The 26607-nt window shown below is 52.2% G+C and overlaps 2 protein-coding genes across 3 annotated transcripts in view; both read right to left on the minus strand.

Annotated features, from left to right (window-relative positions):
• The window catches only part of NFAT5 (nuclear factor of activated T cells 5), a 73290-nt gene extending 60245 nt beyond the window's left edge, over window positions 1–13045 (minus strand). For both annotated transcript variants that reach the window (XM_054840907.1, XM_054840906.1), the window contains exon 1: window positions 12626–13045. In XM_054840907.1, coding sequence (XP_054696882.1) covers window positions 12626–12698 — 73 coding nt within the window. In that variant the 5' untranslated portion in view covers window positions 12699–13045. The remainder of the gene's footprint in view (window positions 1–12625) is intronic.
• The window catches only part of WWP2 (WW domain containing E3 ubiquitin protein ligase 2), a 179607-nt gene that overhangs the window by 106248 nt on the left and 46752 nt on the right, over window positions 1–26607 (minus strand). The window lies entirely within an intron of this gene.

Consider the following 26607-nt stretch of genomic DNA (forward strand, 5'->3'; position numbering starts at 1 on the left):
ATGAGGAGTAATATTTAAAAATGCACGTTTCTCTCATAAACAATCCAAAATGGGAGGGGAGGAAAGAAATTAAAGAAATCAATCTGTTCACAATACCTTAAGAATTAAAAGGGAAATAAATCCAGTGTTGCCATGTTTTAATCTTCCAGCACGCAGGAAACCGAGCTAAGCTTATGTTTGGAAAGAATCCAAATATGATAGGTATGAAAATTCAGTTATGGAATTCAGACAACCTCATTTTGCCATATAACACTTATATACAGTTGTTATGACAATGGCCTGCCTTTATTTGCGATTCTATGCTAAACTGAATTTTAAGGATAGTTGGTTTTCTCCCCACCTTCACATTTTGTCACTACAAAGACTTCATTTCTCAAATGCTCAAAGAATCACAAATACAGTATGACCAAATATTAACAACAGCTATTTATCAACCACTTTAAAACGTTGCTGCTGTTCCAAAATCAAAGTTCACCAGAAACAGAGGTAATCGGTGCTCCAGCCAGTTATGCTAGTTCCCTAGGCGCAAGGCACCGTCCCAACTCAGACACACACAGAAGTCCACCTGACCCTCCATTTACTATTGTCTCAGAACAATGGTTCTCAGCCTTTTCAGGTTTGCACAATTTTTGCCAATGGGGTTATTCTTTGCCATCTCTTACATTTGCTGTAGAACAAGAAATGTAACACCAGCAATGAAACATACTCACTTTGTCCTTTGGAGGCTATACCACGATATCTGACCTTGAAGAATAAAAGCATACAGGTGTTCAGACAGACTTTCAATACATTGCAGCCATCTCTCAGATTCAGTATTTCATTGTAAACCTGGGTGTAGAGGCTATGTTCAGGAGACCTGGCACGCCTTAGTAACTCTAGCATCATGTCTAGCACCTTGAGTCCTTCACGCCTCCCTCCCTCTACTCATTTTAGTAAGATACTGACATTAAAAGGTATTTTCTGTTGTCATTCCCCAAAACTGAGACATATTTATGCTTCCTACCATCATTTTGGTTTCTAGTTATAAATCAAGTACTATGTTTGATGATAAACTTAATTTTTAAAAACAAACACGAAGTCATGTTTAACAAACGATACTCCTTGGCACAGTTAGAAGCAAGCACTGCTGAAAACCTGACATCTGTAACACAACTTCTAATAAACTGATCAGGTATGTGAAAGACGTGTTGTGTGAAAGCGATGGAGCCCGAGACTCTCGTATCTCACCGACTTCTCTCTCCAGCACTGCAAGATCCCAGACTAGGGAGGTAAAACTGCATCAGTGTTAAAAAACATTGAAAGCAGTGAGGGACAGCCTGGATGCTTCACACACATTTCATAGTCCCAGGGCACCTCGCAGCACGGCACACGAGTCCCACATCGCCTGCTCAGCTTTCTGCCACGGTTAGCGCTAACGGCAGCTACTCTGAACACACTCACGCTGGAAATCAGGGAAAAAAGAGGAAAGGGAAAAAGAAGATTATAAATAAAATCCTTTTTAGTGAGCCTGAATGATACAGCAGAAGCATGTGTTATGGAGAGCATTTGTTCCAAGTAAGCGTTCATCAAGCACAAGGCGCTGTGGTTCCATCCAGGCTCTATGTCTACGAGCCCTTTGTTGTAACAAGCGGTGCTGCTGACACACACCAAGCCTCCCCTCCGCTGCAGAAAGAGATAGATCCAACTAATGAGGTGCAGGCTCAACCGCAGGCAAACCTGTGCGATAAATACTGCACCGGGAAGGAACTCCTTAAGGAAATAAAGATGCAAGTTGTTTGTAAAAACAGGTTTTGAAACTATTAAGCAAGTCCTCCTCCAAATATGTTCACAGACGACTCTCAGGAGAGAAGTGGGAACTGAAGCCAACCATTTAACGGCAAAACGTGGATAAAAGATTCCTTTCTGTGCTACAGAGCTAGAACCCCGCTGGAATCAGAGGGAAAGCAGCAACAAAAGAACCAGTGGTGTAACTGCTCTAGAACCACCAAGTTATGTAAAACCTAAGGGTGGTCGTAACAAATCAAACTAAATATTGATTAGCCCATATCTTTCCTCTGACAGCAGCAAACTACAGGGAAAGATTTACAAGAACCAATACCTTTAGAAGAGTATTTCTATTAGAATATCTTCCAAATTCTGACAATCAGCTACAGACTAACTCCCTAGTTTACAGGCTTCCCTAACTAGATATATACTCTACAAATCTAACAGCTTCTTGAACCATTTATCCTTTTACCACTCGAAACATTTCTCAATTGTTTCCACAATTAAATGGTGTACAGAAAAAAAAAAAAAAAAGAAAGAAAAAATCTGTCTTTTGTTTTAAATTGCTGCCTGGTCATTGCATTGGGTGTCTCCTGTCTCTGAAGTCATGAAAAATAATAAATAAGCGTGGCCTACCTATCTGTGCTGTACCATTCCTGGCTTTCACACTCCTATCCCTTCCATGCAAATCTCCTCAGTTTTGTATCTACAGTTAAACTGTGCAATACCGTGTACGTGCTAAAGCTTGACACTGAGTCACGGAAAGACAATCTAATGGAAGGTAAGTCCACTGAGGGTTAGAGTTCCTGGGGATAACTGGCAAGTGTGCAGACAAAGATCATACCTGGACGGCTATAGTGTACCTGTCAAAGGCTTTTGGGGATCCCAACACCCCATGTCTAACACTATCCCACCCCGCTCCCCGGTAAACTGAGCTATTGGAGTCTGCTACGACCAGCTTCTCAAAAGCCATAGGCTGTTATACTTCCAGACCTCTTCAGCTCCATTAACTTGTCTTTCCTTACTGGACTCCTAAGGGGGAAAAAAACCTTGTACTTCGAGTTTCTTCAACAGATAACTAATATGCCACTATATAAAGTGCTTGTTTCAAATGCCCAGAGTACTGTCCTCTATGTCTAAAAGCTGAATTCAGTAACCATAAAGCCTGTAGACTCCTTGGCTCAGGTGCAGACAGGTAGTAATCTTCCTAAATGAATTCTTTTGCTATTGTAGTGATGTACTGAAATACCTGCACAGCAAGAAGTACTTAAATTTAGTCTAAACAATATAATCCCTTCCTTGCTACCACACCTCCAAAAGCACCTTTTTTACTTAAGTGGCAGCAAATAACTGAATTATGGAAGCTTAAACCGAATCCTTTCAGGCCACAAAAGAAACTAAATGATTTCCCCATCTGATGAAAGAGCTACTCCATTCCAGGTGCGGTTCAAGTTTCAAGGTGAGGCAGATGGCCCTGGCTAGAACTGAGATGCCCTAAAAGAAAAACAAAGAAAGATTTATTCCCAAGTGAAACCTGCACACAGGCTAAGGACGGGCACTGATCACACTCACAGAAATACGTTTAGAGACAAGAGATGATGGAGGTTCTTTCTCTGTCACCAACAAAAGCAGAGAAGAGTTTAAAATGGCTGAACGTGCCGTGTGTGTCTGGAGCACAGAACTCCAAGAACGCCCAGAAAGTCACTTTTAAAGAACATGCTCTTGATAAACAAGTGTAACCCCCTTTCTTAAGGGAGCAACGTGGCCCTCACGTCGTACTCCAGAAGTACTCACCCTGCTCCTCTCCCACCCCCTGCACAACTGGGACACCTGGTTGTTTTCACAAGTTTAACCTAAATCAGATTCCTGGAGTCTGTAGCATTTACTTATGAGATAGAACCAAGACTATTAGGAACTGTAATTATAAAGTTCCTCAGTAAATCCGCTTTAATAGGAACACATATTCCAAGCTGAGCCACCTTTTTCCCCCACCTAAGAAACAAAAACATACCCAAATATTTTAAACCAGGAGACCTCCTTATTCCTAATGTTAAACTGAAGACAGAGTAAACTTTCAATGGAAGACGAGAAATATTTATTCACCAAGTATACAATTGGACTGTGGAATTTCTTGCTGAACCCAAAAACTAATCAAGAGTCAAAAGAGAAATGACTAAGATTCTAGATACTCTTGTTATACCCCAAACGTATGTAAGTTAAGATGTAGTTAAGCATCCACATGCATACATACACAGGAACGTCACCGCAAAGGTAGACATAACCGAATTGTGAAACACACGTTGTTAGTGGGACTGTGTTACCCAAACACATAGATGTGCAGCGCTGCCTGGCACGAGTTCTGCCACGGCCTGCAGCTCAGGAGCCGCTGCTGCCATCAACACCCGCAGTGCTTATCTTCCGAGAGGAGCGGAATGCAATTTTAGCGGAGGTAGATCATCACTTACCGCACACATCTTCCTGCCCCACTTTACAAAGCAGCTTGCGTAGCCACTACCAGCTAATAGTCATTACTAGGTCATGTTCCCCTAACGCAGGAGAAAACAGAAACTGCCATAGTTAACAGAAGCTCTGAACTCCGCAGCTTATTCTTTTCCAATCGCTCTGTAGTGCTGCTATCAAAACTTACAGATTCTTCTGCTGAGTGAATCCGTACCAAAAAAAAAAAAATTTAAAAAAGCAGGCCTCTAAACAATGAGAGACTGAAACAACTGGCTTGTAATGTCAGTTCTAAACAAGAGTGGAACTCCAGCATTTGAAAACTTTTTATTACTGTCTTTAAATCTCTTTCTCTCCTATATATTTCATCTTGTCTGGGTATTAATAGAAACTGCTATCCATCTTCCTCTTGTTTGTCAAACAGCCAGAACTTCACCGCAACTCAAATCTACTTTTAGTATCAAAACTTTGCATTACTTTGGCACATTGCATTAGTTTTATAAACTTTGTAAGGTGACTTGAAATTCTTTCTAATTATTTACAAAGCAGCTGTAAAACCTTCCCAACTGCTGGAGGGACAAGTAATCAAGGGGAATTGGAGAACAATTGTTCACAGCATTCCCCTTAGTCTGGTACAGATCATAATTTAACTGATGCTGAGCATTTCCATTTCAAACACTGCTAAAGCACCGCACCCTTTGGGAAATAGCAGTTACTTAAGATTTTACTACGTGCCCATTAGAATCCGCTATTTCAGTCAGTTCCTAAAATAATTGCTGTACATGCTGATGAGAAAGCTAAAACTTGTCTCAATATTCAACCTCATCAGTTTACTCTTTACATAAACACAAAGATAACAAACGTGATAAACTGCACAGATGTGAGCACATACCTTACTCCACTTGCACTTTGGCCGCTCCTCAGTCCCTGCTAGGCTTTACCACCATATCTAAACTTCAAAAGGAGTTCAGGCCACTGCCTTTCTGTAGAACAGCAAGCATTACTGCCCTTCCATTTTCTTCAGCTCAAAAGCAGTATGTTTCCACATAAAGCTGCTAAGTAATCTGTGTATCAGTGCAAAAATCAGATCAAGGCTGACAATCATTTTTAGTCAACAGATCCAAAAAGGTAACTATGCTCTTGAAAACTTATAAATAAAGATCAGGTGCTTTATTAGAAAAAAAGAAAATCAAAAAAATCTTAATCTACAATCTAGGAAACACAATAAAAGTTTTACGTCTTGATTACACTAAACAGCAGTATCCTATAGATTCTACTTATGAGCAGCGATAAAGTTATTTCAAACATGCAGATCCTGAACTAATTGAAGCACAAGTACTCTTGACTCCTAATATTTTCATATTTTAAAAATTTTCAGATCTCTATTAGAACAAGTGTCAAAACTGCACAAAGAACTTTCCAGAACAGAACAAAATATAAGAGATGCCAAGTGGCATAACCTCGCATCAAAGAAGAATGCAATGAGCCAAAAAAAGAGAGACTAAGGTGGGTGGAAAGACAGTATTGGGAAAGAGTATCTTCCTCTAAAGCCTATCTGCAATCAGAAATATGTGCACAACAATTCAAGGCAATTTTCCAACCTCTGGGTCCCTGAGAACCTCCCAACATTGCTGAATTAAAGGCAACGTAATAAAACATACTCATTTGACTTGCAAGCGGAAGAAGTCTGAAGCCAACCCATGTGATGGCAGGGAAGCACACATCCACAGCCTGCAGGCTTCAGCAGCACCCTCCTCCAGGAACAGCCGCGGCTGACAAAGCACCAGAGCCCATTTCCTTGTGAAACGGCTCACTGCAACGCGCTGCTTCGACACTTGCTATGCTCAACCAGTGCCGTTCCTCAGGGTCGGCATCGGACCGGCACTGTTTAACATCCTCATCAGTGACATGGGCAGTGGGATCGAGCACACCCTCAGCGAGCTGCCGACGACACCGAGCTGGGTGGTGGCTCGACACGCTGGAGGGAAGAGATGCCGTCCAGAGGGACCTGGACAGGCTGGAGAGGTGGGACCATGGGAACTGTCTGAAGTTCAACAAGGCCAAGGGCAAGGTCCTGCACGTGGATCGGGGCGATCCCAAGTACAGCTCCAGGCTGGGCGCAGAATGGATGGAGAGCAGCCCTGAGGAGAAGGACTTGGGCTGTTGGGGGACGAGAAGCTCAACACGAGCCGGCAACCGTCTCCTGGGCTGCATCTCCAGCAGTGTGACCAGCAGGTCGAGGGAGGGGATTCAGCCCCTCTGCTCCGCTCTGGGGAGACCCCCCTGCAGTGCTGCGTCCAGCTCAGGGGTCCCCAGCACAAGGAGGACATGGAGCTGTTGGAGCGAGGCCAGAGGAGGCCACGGAGATGATCCAAGGGCTGGAGCACCTCTGCTATGGAGACAGGCTGAGAGAGTTGGGCTGGTTCAGCCTGGAGAAGAGAAGGCTCCGCAGAGACCTTAGAGCCCCTTCCAGTCCCTGCAGGGGCTCCAGGAAAGCTGGAGAGGGGCTGGTGCCAAGGGCAGGGAGTGACAGGCCAAGGGGAATGGCCTGAAGCTGCAGGAGGGCAGATGGAGATGGGATGTGAGGCAGAAATCCTTCCCTGTGAGGGTGCTGAGGCCCTGGCACAGGGTGCCCAGAGAAGCTGGGGCTGCCCCTGGCTCCCTGGCAGGGTTCAAGGCCAGGTTGGATGGGGCTTTGGGCAACCTGGGCTAGTGGAGGGTGTCCCTGCCCATGGCGGGGGTGGCACTGGATGGGCTATGAGGTCCCTGCCCACCCAAACCAGGCTGGGGTTCGATGATTCATGCTGAGATCTCACTAATCAAGTCAAATTCAAGCTCCTCATTGCAATATACAAATCCTTACATGGGGTTGAAATATATTCTCTCCAATTACGGTTTCTCTGAATATCTAAATTAAAATGGGCAACATATGGAGATTCTCTAACAGAAAAAAACCTACACTTTCATAGAACTAAATAAAGAAACCAAAATGAGTAAAATTGATGAGGAAAAAAAAATCCAACTAGTCTTAGAACTGAAGAAAAAGCTTACTTAATTCCTCTTAATTTCCCTTACTCCTTGATCCACACCACGCACTTGCACTCAGACACAAACAGGCAGCGAAGCAGAACCTGAGGCAGGAACACAGCCTCTTCCATCCACCCCTGCAGCAGGAGAGGTTCTGCAGTGTCCTGCCTGGCTGCCTGAGCTCCAGAAAAGGATTCCCTCACCGATCCCCAAGAAACCAGCCCGGGCTCTCAGCACAAGAGCCCAGGCACAGCAAATGCCACAGAAGGCACAACATGAGGAGCACTTCTTTCCGTGACAGAGCCAGTTTAGCAGTTCTACCTCATCTGCTACCTCTTTCACCACTTAATCCAAGTCCTCGCTACCGCCTTTCTTTGTCCCAACACCACTACTTGTGCAGCTGCACAGTAAACTAGACCAGGGAGCAGAACAAGGTTAGAAAATCCTATCCAAAGTACAATATACTCATTCTAGATTAGTTTCCTAATCCCATTCATCTTGCAGCCACAAAAAAACAATTGCGCTGGCACAATTCAGAGAACAGCACATGGGTGAGAACAGACGGCAGGGAAAAGGGTCTGTTTAAACAGCACTGTCACTGGAATATTCAAATTACAGGGTGAAAAGCTGTGAATTCAAAATCCTCCCCCCAGTACCACACATAATCATCTTGCAGCAACATATTCCATAGTTCTGGTTTAAAAGCCAATAAACTACTAAGATTCAAAGTAGAAACGGACATTCACAAGGCTGACACAGACTTTAAGGAACTTTGGTAGAATCCATTTCAGTTGACTGAAGCCAGAATGTCCCGAGGGCAGCTGGAAGAACTGCAGCAGGCGGATGTACGCAGCCCATCCCCGACATAACGCTCCGCACTGTTTGTCCAGCATGGCACCTTCTATGAGCTACAAAAAGAAGCTAAGTATTATTTCTAGTCCTAAAAACTGCTAGTACTAGTTCTAAAGTCCAAAACTAAAAGCAGGCTCTTATAAAAAAAACCAGTAAAACATCTGTTCCATCCCTCTTGGATAACTCCATCACTGTCTTAATAGCATTATCCCTTGGACCATGGAAAGAAAAAGAGCTCTGGTAGGGGGAAAAAAAAAAAAAAAATCACCAAAACCCACATGTTGTATCAACAATTCTCAGCAAACACAAGTAGATTACTGTCATTTAACATTTCAGCATGGAGGAAAACTGAATTTGGACTGTATGACATTTTTAGGGCAAAAGAGATATTTAGGAGACTACTAAGATTTTTCTTGTTGCTTCTAAGTTCAAGAAAGTCTCAGTTTTACAGTTGCTCAGCTGTGTAAAGCAAAACCAGGTAGGGGGAACAAAAAGTTCTGATTGTACTTGCTGCAGTGCAAAAATGCAGCTTTATTAGTACACACATGTTACTTTAGTTGTTCAAAATGAATGTATTAGCTAAATTAATTGCACATGTAGTCAGTTCAGCTGTAGTACCTGACATTTGATGAACCGCTTTAATCACAGGTTTTCACCTCTGCCTGTTTACAATGAATAGCTAGCTTTGCTATACTTGAACGTTGCAGATGATATTCAACCACGGAACAACTAGCCTCAAGGTTTTAGGTTTTATGCTCCAGTGATTTTTCTACTACATTACTAATTTGTATGCACATTTGGGTTGGTTTATTTCAAAAAGGACAGTATGTTATGTAAATATGGGAATTAAACCTATTACATTCTAAACATTTTTGGCATTTAAAATGCATACTTTTAATATCTTTATTATCTTCTTATTAGAAGATACCATCCTTCTGCAAAGGTTACAAAGCATATACTTTTTTTTTTTTAGTATAGATTATACATAAAAAGGTGGGGTTTAGGCCGTAGCGCAAGTCAGTTCCTCAGGAGCTGTGAGGATGAGCTTCAGCAACAGGCCTTGGAATCACTACTTCGCATTTCTTTCCAACAGCTAAAACCAGTCCTATTCCAGAGGCCTGCAAGTTAAGAGCAGTTTCACTATCATTTTAAGCCAACATGAGCTGGCACTGCTGCTGAAAGAAATAGTCCCACCCTTCCCCACTGCTAGTTTTCACATGTCCTTTCCTTGAGTCAGCACAAGCCATTCATGAAGACCCACAGCAAACACGACCAGGATACTCACCCAGTTAAAAAATCAACATTTCTCTTCTCTTTTTCCTTTTTGGTGTTGGGGGGCAGGGTGAGAAGGAAGAAGGGAAAAGCTGAGTTAATTTTAACACCAGTTCCCCAGGCCTGTTCACTGCATGCCGTAAATGTTGGCATGAGCAGAGCAGCAAGGAAAAGACAGGGGACGAGACTGTTTTAACAGCAGGAACTCAGAACTGCTCATGAAACCACACCTACGTGAGTAAAAACTGGAAGATAAAGTATTTAGATCCTCAAATAAAAATACCCCCTTTGCCAAGCTATGCATAAATTAAAAGAAATAACTCAAATGATCGGATCAAATTTTAATTTAACGACTCTCCCTTTGTCCGTGTTGCCATTTCACCTTAGGTCTGCGTGCCTTCCAAAGTTTTGCTTAACATTTTTAAAGGAATTTGAACAACAAGAACCTTAACTGGAATGGCTACGCAAGCCAAAACTTTAACACACAGTGCAAAGACAGACAGACGACATAACTCGGTCTGTCCAGGGAACAGGACAAACTATATGTACCATAAAAGAAATTGCACTAGCGTAAGCTACATCTTGATTTGCTGGGTTTTCAAATACAACTTCACTTTTAAAAGCAGGCAAGTATATTTTAATCAGCACACTAAGACTCTTCCACTTTAATTTCAATAAACTAAAGTTTGTACCTTAGAAAACCTCAGTTAACTCCCCAGACCACCCCAACCTTACAGCTTCTCTCACTTTCATAATCTCTGTATTTCCAAAACACCACAGCCATCATCATCAACAAACTTACAAGACCGGTATCACTAAACCGCAACCATCCCGGCGCGCACACAGGAATGCAATTCAGAGGAAAAGTTACTGGCCCCAATTCAATCTGCGAGTTCGATTCCAAACGGCGGAGTAGCTGTATTTCTAAAAGGAGAGCGTCTGTGAGAAACTACATGCTCCTAACACACGCCCTCATCACAAATGCATATTTGTGGCTTTCTTGCTGTGTTCAGACCTTTCCCTTTATCTCATCAGTTGTATTCATACTCTGATCCAGAGCATTTGTCCACAGGATGTTTATCCGTATCTATCTAGGAAAAAAAAAAAAAACCCAAACAACCAAAACCACCGAGCACACTGAAGCCTGTTCTGATTGATCAGATACCACTAATATCTTTTCTTAAATCCAGCTAAAAATCATACTGATATACCTCACAGCAAAGAGGATCACTTCATTATTCATCCTGTAAGAGTATATTCATTTGTTCTAAATTTTAATTTAAAGTGCATTTCAACTTAACATCTCCTTGATCTTTTATTATGACAAAATATGCAAAGCAAACCTTGCTTTAACCTCTTTACAGCCATTCACCGCTTTATACATCTCTATCACATGCCATCTTGTCTGCATCCAGAAGCTCATGATGGCCACTGCTAAGCCTCAAATATCCTTCTCTGGACCTTTTCTAGCTCTGAACCCACAGCAATGCCCCCTGGAAAAAAAATCCACTCTTGATTAATCAGTTTGAGATCCTTTTCCTACCTGAAAAAGATAGTCAACCATGCCACTGAAAACAAAAATTCTGAGAATTCACAGTAAGATTGGTGAGTTCACAAGTTCTGCTCAGTGAAACGTGAGTCCTCGAAGAAATTTTGCAACTTACATGGAATCTTTTTATTTTAAATGTTTTAAAAATTACTTTAACAGTGCACACTTTTCACATTCCCTGTATAATAAATAATAATTTTGATGGCATTCTATCACCTGTATTTTTTAATTAGAACTGCCCTGTTTCAAAATACTCTTTCCCTTCTACTACCCTCGCTCGGACTGAAGCCAGTTGGAATCTGCACCTGTGAGATACCAGGAGAGCTCTAAACCCCTGTAGTAACATCTTTAAAAAAAAAATTGCAAACTATTATACACTGGTGATAACTTTAAGATCTCTAAACAGAGAGACAATGACTTAGGGCAGTTAGAAAGCTTTAAAGACGTGCTTTGATTTGTTAAAGTCTTGTAATTTCTTTTAGCTTCAGCACTAACGACACACAACTCAGTTAATGAGAATATGACAATTAGCTCCAAAAATTCTGAAGTTTAGTCTTTCCTGTAACAATATTAAACTCTGATTAGCTACCTTCATGTCAGAGTAGTTGAAGACTTCCCATTTCTTTTGTCACAGACCCCCAAAACCGCCCGCCCTTTGCACTGTGGGCAGGTATGTTCAACAAACTACCAGCAGTCACTCCCAAGCTTTTAAATAAGAGAAAACGAGTTAAGAACTTGCGCAGTAGGTAACGTTTCTCCCAATGCGCACATCCTTACTGCCGTGCACTTGTCAAAACTAAAATGCAGCTATTACGAAAAGAGGCGTTCAGTTGGTTTACTCGGAGCGTTCCCCGCATTCTGGCCCGGTCTCCACTTCCCAGGTAGCACCGGTGCCGCTGCCCCCAGGCCCCGGCGAACGGGCTCCGGGCCCGGGGCTGCTCTGAACCCCCCGGTGCAGCGACCCACCGCCGCGCTGAACACCAGCGCTCCGCTCCTCGGGCTCTTTGCCAGCGTCCAACCCGAATCAGAACGTGCAGGTCCTCCCCGAGGCTGCTTCTTCCACTAAATCCCTTTTCCGAGAAACTTAAAGAGCGGCTTTCGGGAAATCTCGGCCCGCCCGTATTCCCCGCGCCCCGTTACTTCGCGCTCCCAACTCCCGGCCGAAGCGCCCCGACCCCCGGGCAGCGCCGGGCTCCGCCGGGGCTCGGCCCGCATCCCTGCGGATGCGCCGTCAAACGGCGAGGGAAACGGGGCGGCGAGCGGGGCCTCGGCCGCGTTCCCGGCCCGGCACCGGCGGGCAGGAGCCTTTCGGCGCGGCCGCGCAGCCCCGCTGCCGTGGGGGCCGCCGCCGGGCCCCGAGCGCAGGAACCTGTCGGGACACATTCTTGAGGCCGCCGCGGCCGGGCCAGGAATGCGGCCGGGGGAGCCGGGCTCAGCCCCAGCGCGGACCGCGGGGCCCCTCGCGGCGGGGCGCCGGCGGCCGAGCATCCCGGCGCGGCCCGCAGAGCGGCGGCGGGGGCGGGGGCGGGGGGGGGGGGCGGTGCGGATCAGGGCGGGCGAAGCTCCCCGCGGGCCCCGAGAGGGAAGTGGGGGGGCGGCCGATGCGCGGGCCCGGGCGGCAGGGCCGGCCGCTAGCGACGGTTAACGGCGCGGGCACGGCGACCCCCCCGCGGCCCCGCCTCCCCGGCCCGGTGCCACACTCACCCTTGGAGTAGAGGGACTTGGGGGACTCGAGGTCGAGGTCGGCGCTGAGCAGAGAGATGAAGTCCGAGGGCATCGCAGCTCCGCGGCCCGGCAGGGGCGAGGGGGGCGGCGGGAGGAGGGGGCCGGGCCGGGAGGGGGGCGCTGCTGCCTCCGCCGCCCCGGGGTTGGGAGGGGAGACACCGGCAGGCGAGAGCGCGGCGCTCCGTTCGTCGGGGCCGCGAATCGGGCCGGGTAGGGCCAGACCGGGGGCTCCGCTCGCCGTCGGGACCGGGCACCGCCACCCGCCGCCGCTGACAGGAACCGGCCGCTGCCAACGGAACGCACCCGACCGCCCCCTCCGTTACCGCTCTGCGCCTGCGCAGGCGCCGGGGAGGGGGCGCAGACAAGGAACCCCAGCGCAGCCGGCCCGCGCATGCGCCCCGGCGGGCGGGGAGACGCGGCGAAGGAACAGCCCCCCTCCCGGCCGGGCCCTGCGCGCCTGCGCGGTTGGACCCGCGGCCGCGCTCCCCCGGCCGCCGCTGCCAGGGCCGCACGGCGCATGCGTTAGGGGGCGGGGCGCGGCGGAGGGGGGGGTGCCGCCGGCCGGAAGAGCCGCCGCTGTGGCGGGGGGCGCGGAAGCGTCTAGAACGGGGCGGGGGGGGGCGGCGCTGGGGCGGCCCGGGGGCATCACCGGGTGGCCTCTAGCCCCGGGGGGGGCGGGAGAGGCGAGGGGCGGCTGCCGGGAGCTTGGCGGGCGGCCCAGAGGCCCGAGGCGTTTTGTCGCCAGCAGCTGTGGGGCTGCACGGGAGGCCTCCCCGGAGCGAACCGGCCGGGCCCAGCCGGGCCGTCGTGGGACGAGGCGAGGGGCACACTTCGGCATCGCGCCTCTGTCCGCTGCGGCCTGGCCGCCCCCGTGTCCTGCTGCCCAGGCGCGGCGCAGGGTCAGTGGTCCAAACAAACTGCGGTTTGTATTGTTCCAAATAAAAAAGCAAATGTTTCTGAGCAAAATGGAAATGTGGGGAGACTATCAGTGGTGTGTTTTAATGAAGTGAAACAGCGATGGCGTCCCACCTCAAGGAGTACCCCAGATCTGGGTAATCGGGAGAACGTAAGCACTGAGGGAGGTTGGGAGCCTTTCCCTGACTGACCGGGGGAGGAGGTGAGGAAAGGTCACCCCCACAGATTTAAAATTACTTCTCCAAGGTGATAAAAATCTGCTTTGGAAATGAGGAAGGGACCAGAGAGCAGGAGGGCTTGCCGTGTGAGTGAATGGAGGTGCCAGGCAAATGCTTAAGCTGTGAAAAATGGAGGAGGAAGGAGCTGTGAACAGCTGACGCATGCCTCCGGCTCGGCACGGGGTCCGGTTTCCCCGTGTCACCGAAAGGTTGGCTCCCGTCCCTCCCGCAGCTGGCTCCTGTGCAAGACTGCTCTCAGATCCCGGTGCAGTCGCTCTCCAAAACCACTCGGCATCTTCCAGAAACTCGCCGCACCCCGCCAGCCGGGACAGCGGTGCTCGGGCGGGTTTGGAGATGCCATGAACGCTGCCTGCCGATGGTTGGTGGCCGTGGGCCCAGCGTGCCCACCCGGCATCCGACCGCACTCCTGCACTCGCAGCGCTGCAACGTTGGTGCTTTGAGCGCCGGGATTTTTTTCCACCATGCTGCTCCGTGCTGGCACAAGCGTGGAGCGGGATGGAGTCCGGCTGGGAAACTGATCCCCCAGCAAAATAATCTCATCAAAAAGGAGTATTAGCTTTAGACGGACTGCTTCATTAACAGCACTCACTGGAGCTCGAGTGTGTGGTCCAGGGCAGGCTGTGCAGTGAGGAGGTGAGACTTGCTCAGGGCAGCCCACCCACCCCCAGCTCAGCCCAGCTCAGCCAAGCCCAGCTCAGCCCAGCTCAGCTCGACTGCAGGACCACAGCCCGCCTGAGCTGTTAGGCTACCAGCTAGCCTCACGTCTAGATGTGGTGCCCAGGGACGTGGGTTAGTGGTGACTTGGCAGTGCTGGGTGAACGGTTGGACTGGAGCATCTTAAAGGTCTTTTCCAACCTAAACGATTCCATGATTCTAAGAATAAGGACACCAACAAAGCAATTTCCCAAACATAGCAATGCTAAGGGACTGAAATAAGGTAAAATATGAGCTATAAATCCAAGAAAGAAAGAATTTCAAAGCGTGAGTCTCAAGGCATTATTTAGCTGCGCTGCGCAGGGGCCTGGTGCAGCTGTCAGAGCATGCGGGAGAAACCAGGAGAGCTGAATATTCACAGCCCTGCGCGAGTTGGCAGGCTCAGATTAGATAATCGTGGACTCAGAAGGATTAGCTGATAAATTAACTGGCAATTATTTTTATGGTGGGAAGTTTAGAGGGGGGGGGGTGAGAAAAAAGCCGTGGAGCACGTGTATTCAGAAGAGCTGAAGGGAAAGATGGAAAGTTCCCCCCTTTGGCAATCACGTACCTGCCCGCCCGGGGAGGGAAGGTGAAGTCATCCCTGCCCGGCGAGGGAGGAACGCCTTTCCCTTGAGAAGAGAGAGCTACCCCTGCGCTGGCACTGCAAAATCCAACCATTTGGGAAGCATCCAGGGGAAAAAAAATGTAAGGCTGTGCTATAATCGCCTCCTGTCCAAGTAACGAGGGAAACAAAGGCAGGCTGAGAAGGGGCTGCCAACAGACGGTCTGTGGCAGGGGAGCCAAAACCAGATCTGAGTCCTGAAAGGACGGAGCACTCGGGGATGGAACAGGTAGCCCGCTTCTTTTGGGGGGGCAAAGGAATTCATCGCTGGCCAGCAAGACCGGACAGTGCCGAAATCCCAGCCGCTACCGGCACAGCAGCAGCAGCAGTGCGATTGCGAAGGCCTCGCGCGGCAGCAGGGACAGGTCACCCCGCAGCCGACGACTGGTTTAATTGCGAACGCAGCGGCAGGTGGCACAGGAACATTCTCCTCCTGGTCGAGACCCAAGCTAAGGGCCTCTGCCCGGCCGCGGCAAGCTGCGATCATGGCCGGAGCCAGCTTCTGCTGCCCAGAGGCCCTGCGGGCACCGAGGCGTTATCCTGGGCTTCCCCGGGGCAGGCGTGCCCGAGCAGGACGCAGCGCAGTGGGAATGCCACCGGCAGGCATTGCTCCGGAGTGACGGTGCGTCCCCAGGTCTGACCGCACGCCTGAACCTGGGGGAAACATCTCCGGAATTGGTTAAAATCGCAGGGGCAAACAGCAAACCACGACGGCCTCTTGCAGCCGTTCCCCGCAGAAGCTGGCAGGGCCCAGCGGCTCAGGGAGGGCTTCGGCTGCAAAGACCCTTGAGGAGTCCTGCGAAGGGCAGAGCTGCTGGAGCACGAACGAGGACACAGGATGAGGGTAAAAGTGGAGAAAAAGGGAATCAGAATCCTCTATGGAGTGAGGTGGTGACGGCGTGGCTGTCCCATCCCCACCTGTGGCTTACCCGGCCTGGGGCAAACGTCGACGGCCATGTCGTGATAACCGCTGGAAGGGAGAGGGGCCCCGGCGCGCCCGGGCACCCCGAGAGCCAGGCGGTATCGCCGGAGGGGGCGAGGCGATGGGCACAGGCCAAGTTTGGAGAAGGAATAGATAATCAGCTCTTGGGGAGGAGAGGCCAGTCCTGTACGATTAGAGTTTTTAATGACTGGATGCGATTAGTCCAGGGTGCAGCGCAGAGCGGTGCCTGGCAGCGGGACTCGGGGAAATAACCACGCCGAGACAGGTCAACAAAACACAAGTACAAGGTTTATGGGAGTCCAGCGGGAGCCATAAACTCCTCCTGTGGCCCCCAGCACGTGAAGAGCCGCGTGGAGCATGCAGCAGAGGTGCTGCTGGGGAGCTGGGACCGTACCTCCTTATCTTACAGTTTTCGAAATCCAGCGTGAGTTACAAGATATGTTGAAAGGGGCAGAGAAGCAAAAAAGCAGAGGTGCGGGTGGGCGAATGGAAAGACTTCACAGGACGGAGCATGGGAGGACGTTCAGGACATCATTGCTCGTACCCAACGCTGACACCCCGACCCGGGACACAGAGCTACGCGAAGGCAATAAAAGCTGTCGCGTTAAGCAGAGCCGCTTTACCAGTGAATCCCAGTCGGGACGTTAGCCTCCAGCCTCCCTTGACTCGCCCGAGACCTGGGTGAGGTTTAAGCTGCAAGAGCAACGACAGCATTTGACCAAATCCTTTTCCTGGGGGATCTCGCCAGCCCCACGGCACGCTGCATCGCTCTGCTGCCTGGGCAGCAAAGGAAACCCGGCTTGTCTTCCCTGCCCGGGGAGGCCAGGGCCAGAGGAGGAGGGATTCATACCAGCGACCCGAGGGGGTGGGCGAAGGTCAGGAGGTGGCTGGCGCAGCCCAGCTCTTTGGTACCGACCCCAAAAGTCAGCGTGGGACCGAGTCTGCCGGCCCCGTGGTTGGTGCTGGGCTCTGGGTCCGGAGGACGGCTGAAACTGGAAGCTGGAGAGGCTCACGTGCTGAAGGAGGCTGCAGGTGAAAGACCACTGGGCTGCTTGTGCATTTTTTCTTTACTTTCAGGATTTTTTTGAACCCTTTTTTTTGCCCTTCGCTTTGGATAGACATCCAGTTTCAATGCCAGGTCCAGGCAGGTTTTCTGGGGCTTCGTTAGAGGAGCTCTGTCGTTCCTTCTCAAATGTCAGTTTGGCTGATGGGCAAAACCTGCAACGTCCCGAAAGGGCAAACTCCGGCCGGTGCCTGCAGTGGAAACCAGGGATCCCAGCTGTGGCAGTGACACAAACAGTGGAAGCTGAAATAACACGGGAAAGGAAATCTGGGAGCAGGAGGGACGGCGGGTGGGGTGGTACGCAGCTATCGCTGGGTTTTCCGCACGCCGCAGCAGAGGTTTAGAAGAAGACGGGCTCCGCTTGGGATCCTGCCTTGAAGTCCGGGGACGGGGAACTGCCGATCCCCAAAGCCTGGGACAGGCTCCCGGGGCGGGATCCCCGTCTGCGTCTGCTCTTTCTCACGCGTTTTTCCCTGGAGTGTGTGCCGGCGGCCGCTGCTCGGCAGGCGGAGGGGGAACCTCGTCCGGCTCCGGTCAGGGGTCGGAATGAACCGAGGAGCGGCATGGCGTGGCCGGGGACACGGCCGGACGGCACCTCGATGAGTCCGTTCTCACTTGCACGTCTGTGAAATGCGGCAACGCGTTCTGCACGCGTCTTGATTTTGCAATTATAATATATGGAATAAACGTAACTAAAATACACAAAAATCCCAACCGATTACCTGCCAGACACTGCAACAGGAGACTTCCATTAAAAGTTACGTGCTCTGTGTAATTACGGTATTTTCTCTTTTTATAATGAGGTTCCTCTCCCTGCAGGGGCAGTTGGAGAGCAGCGGGTGCGAGGGGGAAGGAGTCTAAACCAGGATCGTGGGGTTAAATTAGCAGGTTCGTGCGTAATATTGCTAACCCCATTTGCAATTTCGAAGCCTATGTAGGTGTTTTATTTTATAACTGTGTTAGGAAGACTGTCAGAAAATAATTAGGCTCTGTCAACAGTTCCCCTGTTCCCAGATTGCTGCTTCCTGACTCATTAGAGCTGCTGAGGTTGGCAGGAAACTTGTTTTATAGTAATTTCTGTTGGCGGCGTCCCTGGAGGAGAGGCAACACCGAGCGTGTGACACCGGCGTTAACTTCGCCCTCGTGATGGAGGCGGGGGGGCCGCCGGGATCGCCGCACGGCGTTACTGCTGCCGTCGGACGGCGGCATCTCTGTCCCCGTGCTGGACCGGGACGGGACGACTGGGCATCCCGGTCTAGAGGCTGGTGCGCGCAATCGGCCGCTTTCCCGAATGTTCGGCCGCTTCGGAAGGGTTTTTAAAGAGAAAAAGGAGCCGGTCAAAATCCATTCAAGACGCGGGTTTTCCCGTTCCATCCCGGGAATAAAGCCACAGCAGCGTTCCCGGCCTTGCCTCCCAGAGCGGCAGCCGTGTCGTCCATGCTATCAGAGGGTAGTTTTAAAGCTGGAGTGTTTACCCTTTGTGTTTCTATTTAATTGTAGCAAATATCCGTATCAATTTCCACAGCATAACTCGATCGTTTTTTTCCTCTTTAAAAACATAACTATTTTATTCTTGGGCCAGCCTAACCCTGCATGAGGGGTATTTCTACCACTGGAAGAATACTCAATATAGTGGGGTTTTTCCTCATGTTTCATGAAATATTTCTGAAAGGACTTTTCAAAGGCTGCAGTTGGGAGGTCAGCGTCCTGCACTGGGCAGAGTAAGGAATTCCCTAAACCTCAGCCCGGCAGAAGAAGATAACACAAAGGGCAGGCTCGTGCGAACCAACAGCCACCCAAACCGCCATCGGCACGGGACAGGCTCAGAACGGCGTTCGCACCCAACGGCGCCGTCCCAGGGACCGGTGTGTTGGAAGTGTAACTCCACAGCAGGTCGTGAGCTTCAAAACCGGTCAGATCTTCTGTCCTAAATTATCGCCCGTTAGTTGGAACCGGCGAAGGAGGACGCGCAACTGGCGCCCGCAAGGCGGCTGGAGCTGTCGGCGCGGGGTTCCCGTCAGGCAGCCTGGGTGAGACGTGGTGGGCACTGTCACTCCCACGCCGACGGAAAATGAGGTATTTCAGGGTTTGGGGCTCCGGGAAACCTTTGTCTGGGGTGTTTTGTGTGTGGTTATGGTCAGGAAGGATTAATTCACGCTGGAGCATCCGCAGGAGTTGACGACAAGGGAGATCGGAGCCTAGTTTGTAAGTGGAAGACAAACACTTCTTTTTTTCTGTAATTTATCACGGTGACTGCCGAGGTTAATCTCCAGGAACACCCGGGAGGAAGAGAACAGGTATAAATGGAAGGACGGTAATGACACAGGACCCGGACGTAGGAACTGGTCCCAGGTACGCTGGGGCTGGGAACTGGGAGAGTTTCTAATCGTCGTAGGATTAGAAACAACATCCCGTCGTTGGGAGAGCAAACGAGTGACGTGTCCAACCGGAGTTAGACAGCGGGTTATTTGTAGAAGGAGGATTGACCCGAGAGGTGATCTGCAGCTCTGCGCTCCCAGGCCCCGCTCTGCCCCGCTGCAGCCGGGGAAGGCAGAGCCCAGGCACGGACCCGGGCAGCGCTGGCACCGGCACGCGCCCCGGCAAGGCTGGCACTGGCTGCCGGGCTCGGGGCTCCTGCGTGGAGAGGGCAGCGAGCCCCGGGGCGGCCGGAGCAGCTGGGTCCTGCGGAGCACGGGACAGCACAGATTCGCCACGCCTTCTGAAAATCTTAGCACAATGCTTCAGGTCATCTTCATTGATCAAGCAAAAGAAAGCGTGGCTTGCTCCAAATATCGGCAGGGTGACAGCCAGTGCTTGCGGTCGGGAGCTAAGGAGATGAGAGCGATTTGAGTTGGTCCAGCAAAAACAAGTTTATTTTGTTTCGGTTGACAGCTTTAATAATTGGATCCACTACAAAGGATATTTCCCAATTTCCAAGGAGCTTACGATGTTCATCAAAAGGTTTGTTTCTGCCTCCTGCTCTGCGGCAGGCTGTGGGGAACGAGCTCAGTTTGCGCCGTGCTCCCGCTGTAACGCCGCAGCACGGAGACGTCGCCCCGGTTATTCGCGCTCCCCTTCCTCCAGCTGTAACTACACAGAGCTCAGACGTCTAACCACCAATTCGCTAATTAATAACATCCCAACGTAAGTTTCTAACGATTTTCCACTTACTGCAGCATCACGCTCTGCCGTTTGGCTTCCCCGGGCTGCGCTCACCGGGACGCAGAGGTTGGTGGGTGCCTGACCGCCTGCAACCACGGCAGCTCCGGGGTCCCGCTCGCCGTACAGGTAATTGTGCTCCAGGATGGGGAGGCCCGTGGCATCGCTCCAAGGACTTTTCCGTCCCTCCAGAAGAGCCACCCCGGTTCCTCCCGCGCCGCCCGGTCCTGCCGCGGGGAGCCAAGACGGCCGGGTCCATGCCTGCCCGCGCTACGGTTCATCCGGAGCACTTTGCGCAGAGACATTTCTCCGGGATTTCGGGACTCCCTGCTTCTCCCCTGGTCCTTGCCACCACTCTCCTGTGCGAACCCGGGGGGGCATCTGCGCTCCCGCTGGGTCGCGGGGGATTTCTGTTGTCGCTCGGCTGCACGAACCAGATTGGCGGCTCCTTGGCGCAGCTCGCCCAGGTTAAACATTTTGGTCCTTCCATCTGTCGTCCTCACTAAAAATTAACTCCCTACAGAATGGTGTCATTGCCAAGAAAACCTTGGTGTCACCAGCCGGGGCTGGAGAAGAGCCCAGCAGCGCTGCAGACGCTGCGGCGCTGAAATCCTGCCTGTCCTGGGTGAGCAGGGCCGGGTACCGGCGGCTGGCTGTGCTCAAAGGGGAGGACGGCACTGTCCTTCCCGGGCAGGACCTGCGGGCTTTCCTCCCTCCCCGGAGCCAGCAGCCCCGTTCCAGCCCTCGCCGGGGCCTCCGCGGCCGAGGGGAACCATCAGAAATTGCACGGCTTTTCTCGTGCGTCGCTGGCTCTGCGGTGTCTGAGCATCCCCAGAAAGCTGGGCGTCAGCCCGGGCGCTGCGGATCCCGGCTCCTGTGCTGCTGCACCCACTCAGGGAATTTGGCCCCGAGGTAACAATCCTGTTCCTGCAAGAACCCGTGCAGGCGCTGCCGACCCGGCGGCCAGGACCCGTCCGGAGGCACAGAGAGCGGCAGCCTCCTGCCCTGCACCCAGAGCTGTTCCCCCTCCGCAGCAGCCGTGCTCGGCCGGCGATGCTCTGTGGGGTGGCACGTCCCGGCAGGAACGCTCCCGGGTCGGACGTGTGTTCCAAGCTGCTTTACCGGGAGAACCGGGGCTCAGCAGGTCATCAAGCGCGAGGGCTGCTCGCGTTCCCAAGCGCGTATCTCCCTGCGGCAGGCACGGAACGTTCCTGGGAGAGGAGCAGCGTTTTGGGCAGCAGCAGCGGTCCTGTCCCCCTCCAAGACGCGAATTGCACTCCTGTTTGCTCTCCTTTTTCTCCCTCCCGCAATGCCCCATTTCAGCACCCGCGGACTGGTTTCCTCTCCGGAGCTCTGGGTACGGCTTGGAGGCCAGCGCAGGATGGTATTTATGCCGAATACGCTTCAGATCAACGGCGAAGGGAAATGAGATGCTGCCCAGGAGTATGACGAGGTACGGGCGAGCGGCACGTGAAGCCGGCACGGTGTCGCAGCAGCGGTGGCTCTGGCCCAGACGCCCGGTGTTGCAGCAGCTGCCGGGGACAGGGTTGGGAGGAGAGAGAGGGACCAAACACGGCTTTCGGGGTGTTTTAAACCACTCGCTTCTCCAGCTGATGCTTCTTTCAAGGAAGCATCAAAAAAATATCCCCTGCTCCGTCAGAGGCACTGGGGTGACTTCCCTGCCTCTCCCTGCACTGTCTCAGCCTTCCCTTCACCAGCAAAGGGCAACGTCCGGCCGAACACAGAGCCAAGGACGTGGGACTAACGAGAGGGGCCGGAGCATTTGGACTCCCCTGATTTTTTATCATCTCTGTCCTGGACACCCTGCAAATTCTCCCTGATGCTTGGAGAAGTGGGACTGCGCTCGGTATTGACGCCACAGCACTTGGAAGCAGATTTAAAAGTAGTTCAGAAGTCTTCTCTTTATTTCTGTGGATTTGGGATCCAATTCCTCTTGATCAAAGATAAATAAAGTTTACAGTGAAATAGCGCTTGCCAAGAAAATAACCCACAACTTTCCTTCGTGTTGCGAGTCGTTTTTTCCTCTCCTACAAGCGCAGCGAGGATGTCCCGCCCTGGGACTGCAGCATCTGCTTCCCAGCCCGCAGAGCAGTTTCAGCACCCAGGACCCTCCTGAGCGATTGATTACCCAGCACCCGTTACAAAGTGCCGCCCCCCTGAAATCCTCCCCTCCCAGCTCGGTCAATGCCCTTCTTTCCCTACGTGATTGCGGCTGAAAGCCCGGCACAGCCGACGGTTCCCACCGGCTTCTCCTCGCCCGTTCCCCAAGCCGGCGGCTGCCCGCGGCTGCCTTGCTGCTCTCGCTCCCCCCGGGATGAGCCGACCGGGTTCCGCTCCCCTGAGGCTGCCGCAGCTACCGGGAGAGCCGCGACTGGGCAGGTTTTTAAGAGCCAGATTCTGCTGACAGCTGCGGGAGCGGGTTGTTAAATCCTTTTATAAGTGCACACGCAAATAAGAGATGTATTTCACCTCTCCATTCCATCTTTCCATTGAAAACAACCCTCCTACGCACGCTTCCAGCGGGGAAGAGTCTGTGCTCCGGCGCCGGAGCTTCTGGTGGCACAAGGCGATGCTCCGCTGCCAAAGCTCGCACCGGCGGCAAGACGGCGCGGCTGTCCCCGGCACACGCGCCCCGGCTGCTTATCTGACAAAGCTTGCTTCCCTTCGCCGCTCGCTCATCGCGCTTCCTAAGAGGTAACCGGAATTTATCAGGATTGCGTAGGGAACCCTCGCGGCTCCCCCGCTGCGATTGTTCCAGGTCCCTTTGTAATTACAGCGTGAAAGGCTGTACAGGATCAGCAGCCACTGAGCCGAGCAGACCTTCTCGAAACTGGAAGAGCAAGACAGCGCTGAGCACCGTAACCGCGTCAGCTGGTCCCAGAGATCTTCATCGCAAATAAGCAACTGTGGAACAGAAGGGGAACAATTGCATGATGCCGGACAACTGCGAGCTTAGTAACGATCCACATTTAGGTGACTATGGACTGAGTTCTGTAGAAAACCCCGTTCACCCCAAAAAGTGAGTTCCGTTGCTTGCACAAACTGCTGCTTTCCCGACGCACCGCAAGAACAATTGTATTGCCCGGTGACGACGCTCTGCCGATCGCCTTTGTCACGGGCTTGGCTTTCACTGATGCTGTCTAAAAGATTTTTCCTCTGCTGAGAGGAGGACAAATCCTGCGTCTGCCACAGCTCACCGCTTTCATAGCTTTAACTGATAATCAATTCTAAGCAAAGCAATTGCCACGACCAAAATTTTCCTGCTCCAACTGCCCTACATCTACACGTTGTCATTTTTGAGAATTCACGTGATTGCCTCAGTTCCCCGACGCAGCACTGTTGATGCTGGATTTCCCCCGCGGACGTTAGCGGAGCGCTCTGGGGAACAGCGAGTGGCTGCTGAGCACGGGCACGGGTAGAAGAGCGTTGCCCCGTCTCAGGGCAGAGCACTGCCCGACCGCCCCGACCTCCCTGGGGCAGCAGCCGAGGCTCCCGGCTCCGACCTCACCGATGCAGAGAGCTCTGCATCACCCTCCCTCGCCCTCCCTTCCCTCGCCCTCCCTTCCCTCGCCCTCCCTTCCCTCTATCGGCTCATTTCAGCAAAACCAGGAACGTGCCCAGACCCACCCACCCTCCACAAACCATCTCCCCACTTAACAGTCACCTCGTGCTTTGCCAAGGAATGTGGGTGTGCGGGCGGCAGGAGGGACCAGCGCGGTTCTGCCGTAGTTACCGTCGCGTTAGCCGTGGGAGCTGCCCCCGTGCTGACAGTTCTTCACTCAGCTCCTTCTCCAAAGCACCTGAAGGAAGCAAAGCGCACACGCCCGGCTTTAATTTCACCGAGCGCTTTCTCGCAGGGGGAAAGCCGAGACGGCGCCCGCATCGTGCGGGGACCTGGCAACAAACGGTTGACGTGCGAGAAGTTCAACGTAAGGACAAATATTTGGAATTGTCTTTTTTAATCCTCAAATGGGATGGGTAAACAAGCTCTGTTAATGCCTCCTTTGTTGGCCGAGCAGTTTCACACCTGTGGGACCCGTCACGCAGCGAGCCAGAAGAAGAATGAGAAGCAGCGGGCGGCGGGCTGGCCCCCACCACCTCACCGGAGGAAGCCTGCGGGCAGGGAGCTCAGCACGTGTCCATCACGTACGTGTCGTCCTTCACGATGGCCAAGTGGGGATCAGTGAGGAACGGCGTTCCTCAGGGTCGGCATCGGACCGGCACTGTTTAACATCCTCATCAGTGACATGGGCAGTGGGATCGAGCACACCCTCAGCGAGCTGCCGACGACACCGAGCTGGGTGGTGGCTCGACACACTGGAGGGAAGAGATGCCGTCCAGAGGGACCTGGACAGGCTGGAGAGGTGGGACCATGGGAACTGTCTGAAGTTCAACAAGGCCAAGGGCAAGGTCCTGCACGTGGATCAGGGCGATCCCAAGTACAGCTCCAGGCTGGGCACAGAATGGATGGAGAGCAGCCCTGAGGAGAAGGACTTGGGCTGTTGGGGGACGAGAAGCTCAACACGAGCCGGCAACCGTCTCCTGGGCTGCATCTCCAGCAGTGTGACCAGCAGGTCGAGGGAGGGGATTCAGCCCCTCTGCTCCGCTCTGGGGAGACCCCCCTGCAGTGCTGCGTCCAGCTCGGGGGTCCCCAGCACAAGGAGGACATGGAGCTGTTGGAGCGAGGCCAGAGGAGGCCACGGAGATGATCCGAGGGCTGGAGCCCCTCTGCTGTGGAGACCTCAGGCTGAGAGAGTTGGGCTGGTTCAGCCTGGAGAAGAGAAGGCTGCGCAGAGACCTTAGAGCCCCTTCCAGTCCCTGCAGGGGCTCCAGGAAAGCTGGAGAGGGGCTGGTGCCAAGGGCAGGGAGTGACAGGCCAAGGGGAATGGCCTGAAGCTGCAGGAGGGCAGATGGAGATGGGATGTGAGGCAGAAATCCTTCCCTGTGAGGGTGCTGAGGCCCTGGCACAGGGTGCCCAGAGAAGCTGTGGCTGCCCCTGGCTCCCTGGCAGGGTTCAAGGCCAGGTTGGATGGGGCTTTGGGCAAGCTGGGCTAGTGGAGGGTGTCCCTGCCCATGGCGGGGGTGGCACTGGATGGGCTATGAGGTCCCTGCCCACCCAAACCAGGCTGGGGTTCGATGATTCACAGCAGCCCCAGCTCCGGTGGACAGAGCTGTGGGAAGGATCTGCAGGACGACAGAGCAGCACAGCTGATACCTGCGCTGGCAAACGCTGCTCTAAGCTGTAAGGAATGGAGAAGCGGGAAGACTTCCATGCGACTTCTGCAAACACATCTCAAGCACCTCGAGATCTTTGAGGGAGCCGGCGCGTGCAGGAAGGGGACAGCTCCTCGGCAGAGGCTGCTTGGGTTTCCCCACGGCATCCGACACGGCTCTAGCAGCTCTCAGAAGCGCTGGAACAAGGCTGAAGGTTCCCCCCGCCCCGGGAAGTTAATCGCTTAAAAGGAAACGGCAGCAACACCAAAAGGCTCCGTAACAAACGGGGATTAACGAGCAGTTTTCCCAACCGTAACCAGCAACGGGACAAGAGCTGAGGATGGCAAAGAGTGACCTGGAGTTACCAAAATGCAACTGCACGTAGGGTGCACCAGGCAACAGTATTTTACAAAACAGCCTGTGTGCCTGCACCCGGGTAAAAGCAGCACCTAGGGAGGGCACGGCACGCTCCCCCATCGCGCCGGGACCCGCACCGGCTCCGTTCCTCAGCTAACCCAGGGCTCCTGGAATCGACCCGGCCGGGGGCCCTGGACTAATCCCTAAGCTGATGTTTTAGCAAACACGTGCCTCAGCTTTAAAACTTTCTGTCAATGGAGAATCCACTTTAAACCTCCCTCAACTGTTGCCATGGTTAATGACGTAGTGATAAATGCGAGAAAGTACCTATTTCTGGTTTGAACCGCTCTAACTAGTGGCCTTTTTTAGATGAAAAAGCCCTTTGGTAAAGTTTCTATTCCACGTGCGAGCCCCTCCACACTACGATTTGGTAACCTCCCCTTTGGTAAGAGCTAGACTGGGCTCAAGTCTCCCACCATAAATAAAGTTTTCCAAGCTTTGAATCATTTGCATGGCATTTCTCTGGATTTTTAAGCTGGTGTTTTTAATATCCAGCACTCCTGCCCAGTTTGGTTTCCCACAAACAGCCTTGCGCCGATCTTACCAGCGACCTGGACGGCTCCGTGGCAGCGGCTCGCCCCCCACGCAGGCAGCCATCACCTCGCTGGTTTTCCAGGGAGCATCTCTCTCTTTCCAGGTCACTGCCAAGTCTCAAACAAGCACGGATCACTC

This window comes from Grus americana, chromosome 13 (assembly GCF_028858705.1).
Source record: "Grus americana isolate bGruAme1 chromosome 13, bGruAme1.mat, whole genome shotgun sequence".
NCBI lineage: Eukaryota > Metazoa > Chordata > Aves > Gruiformes > Gruidae > Grus > Grus americana.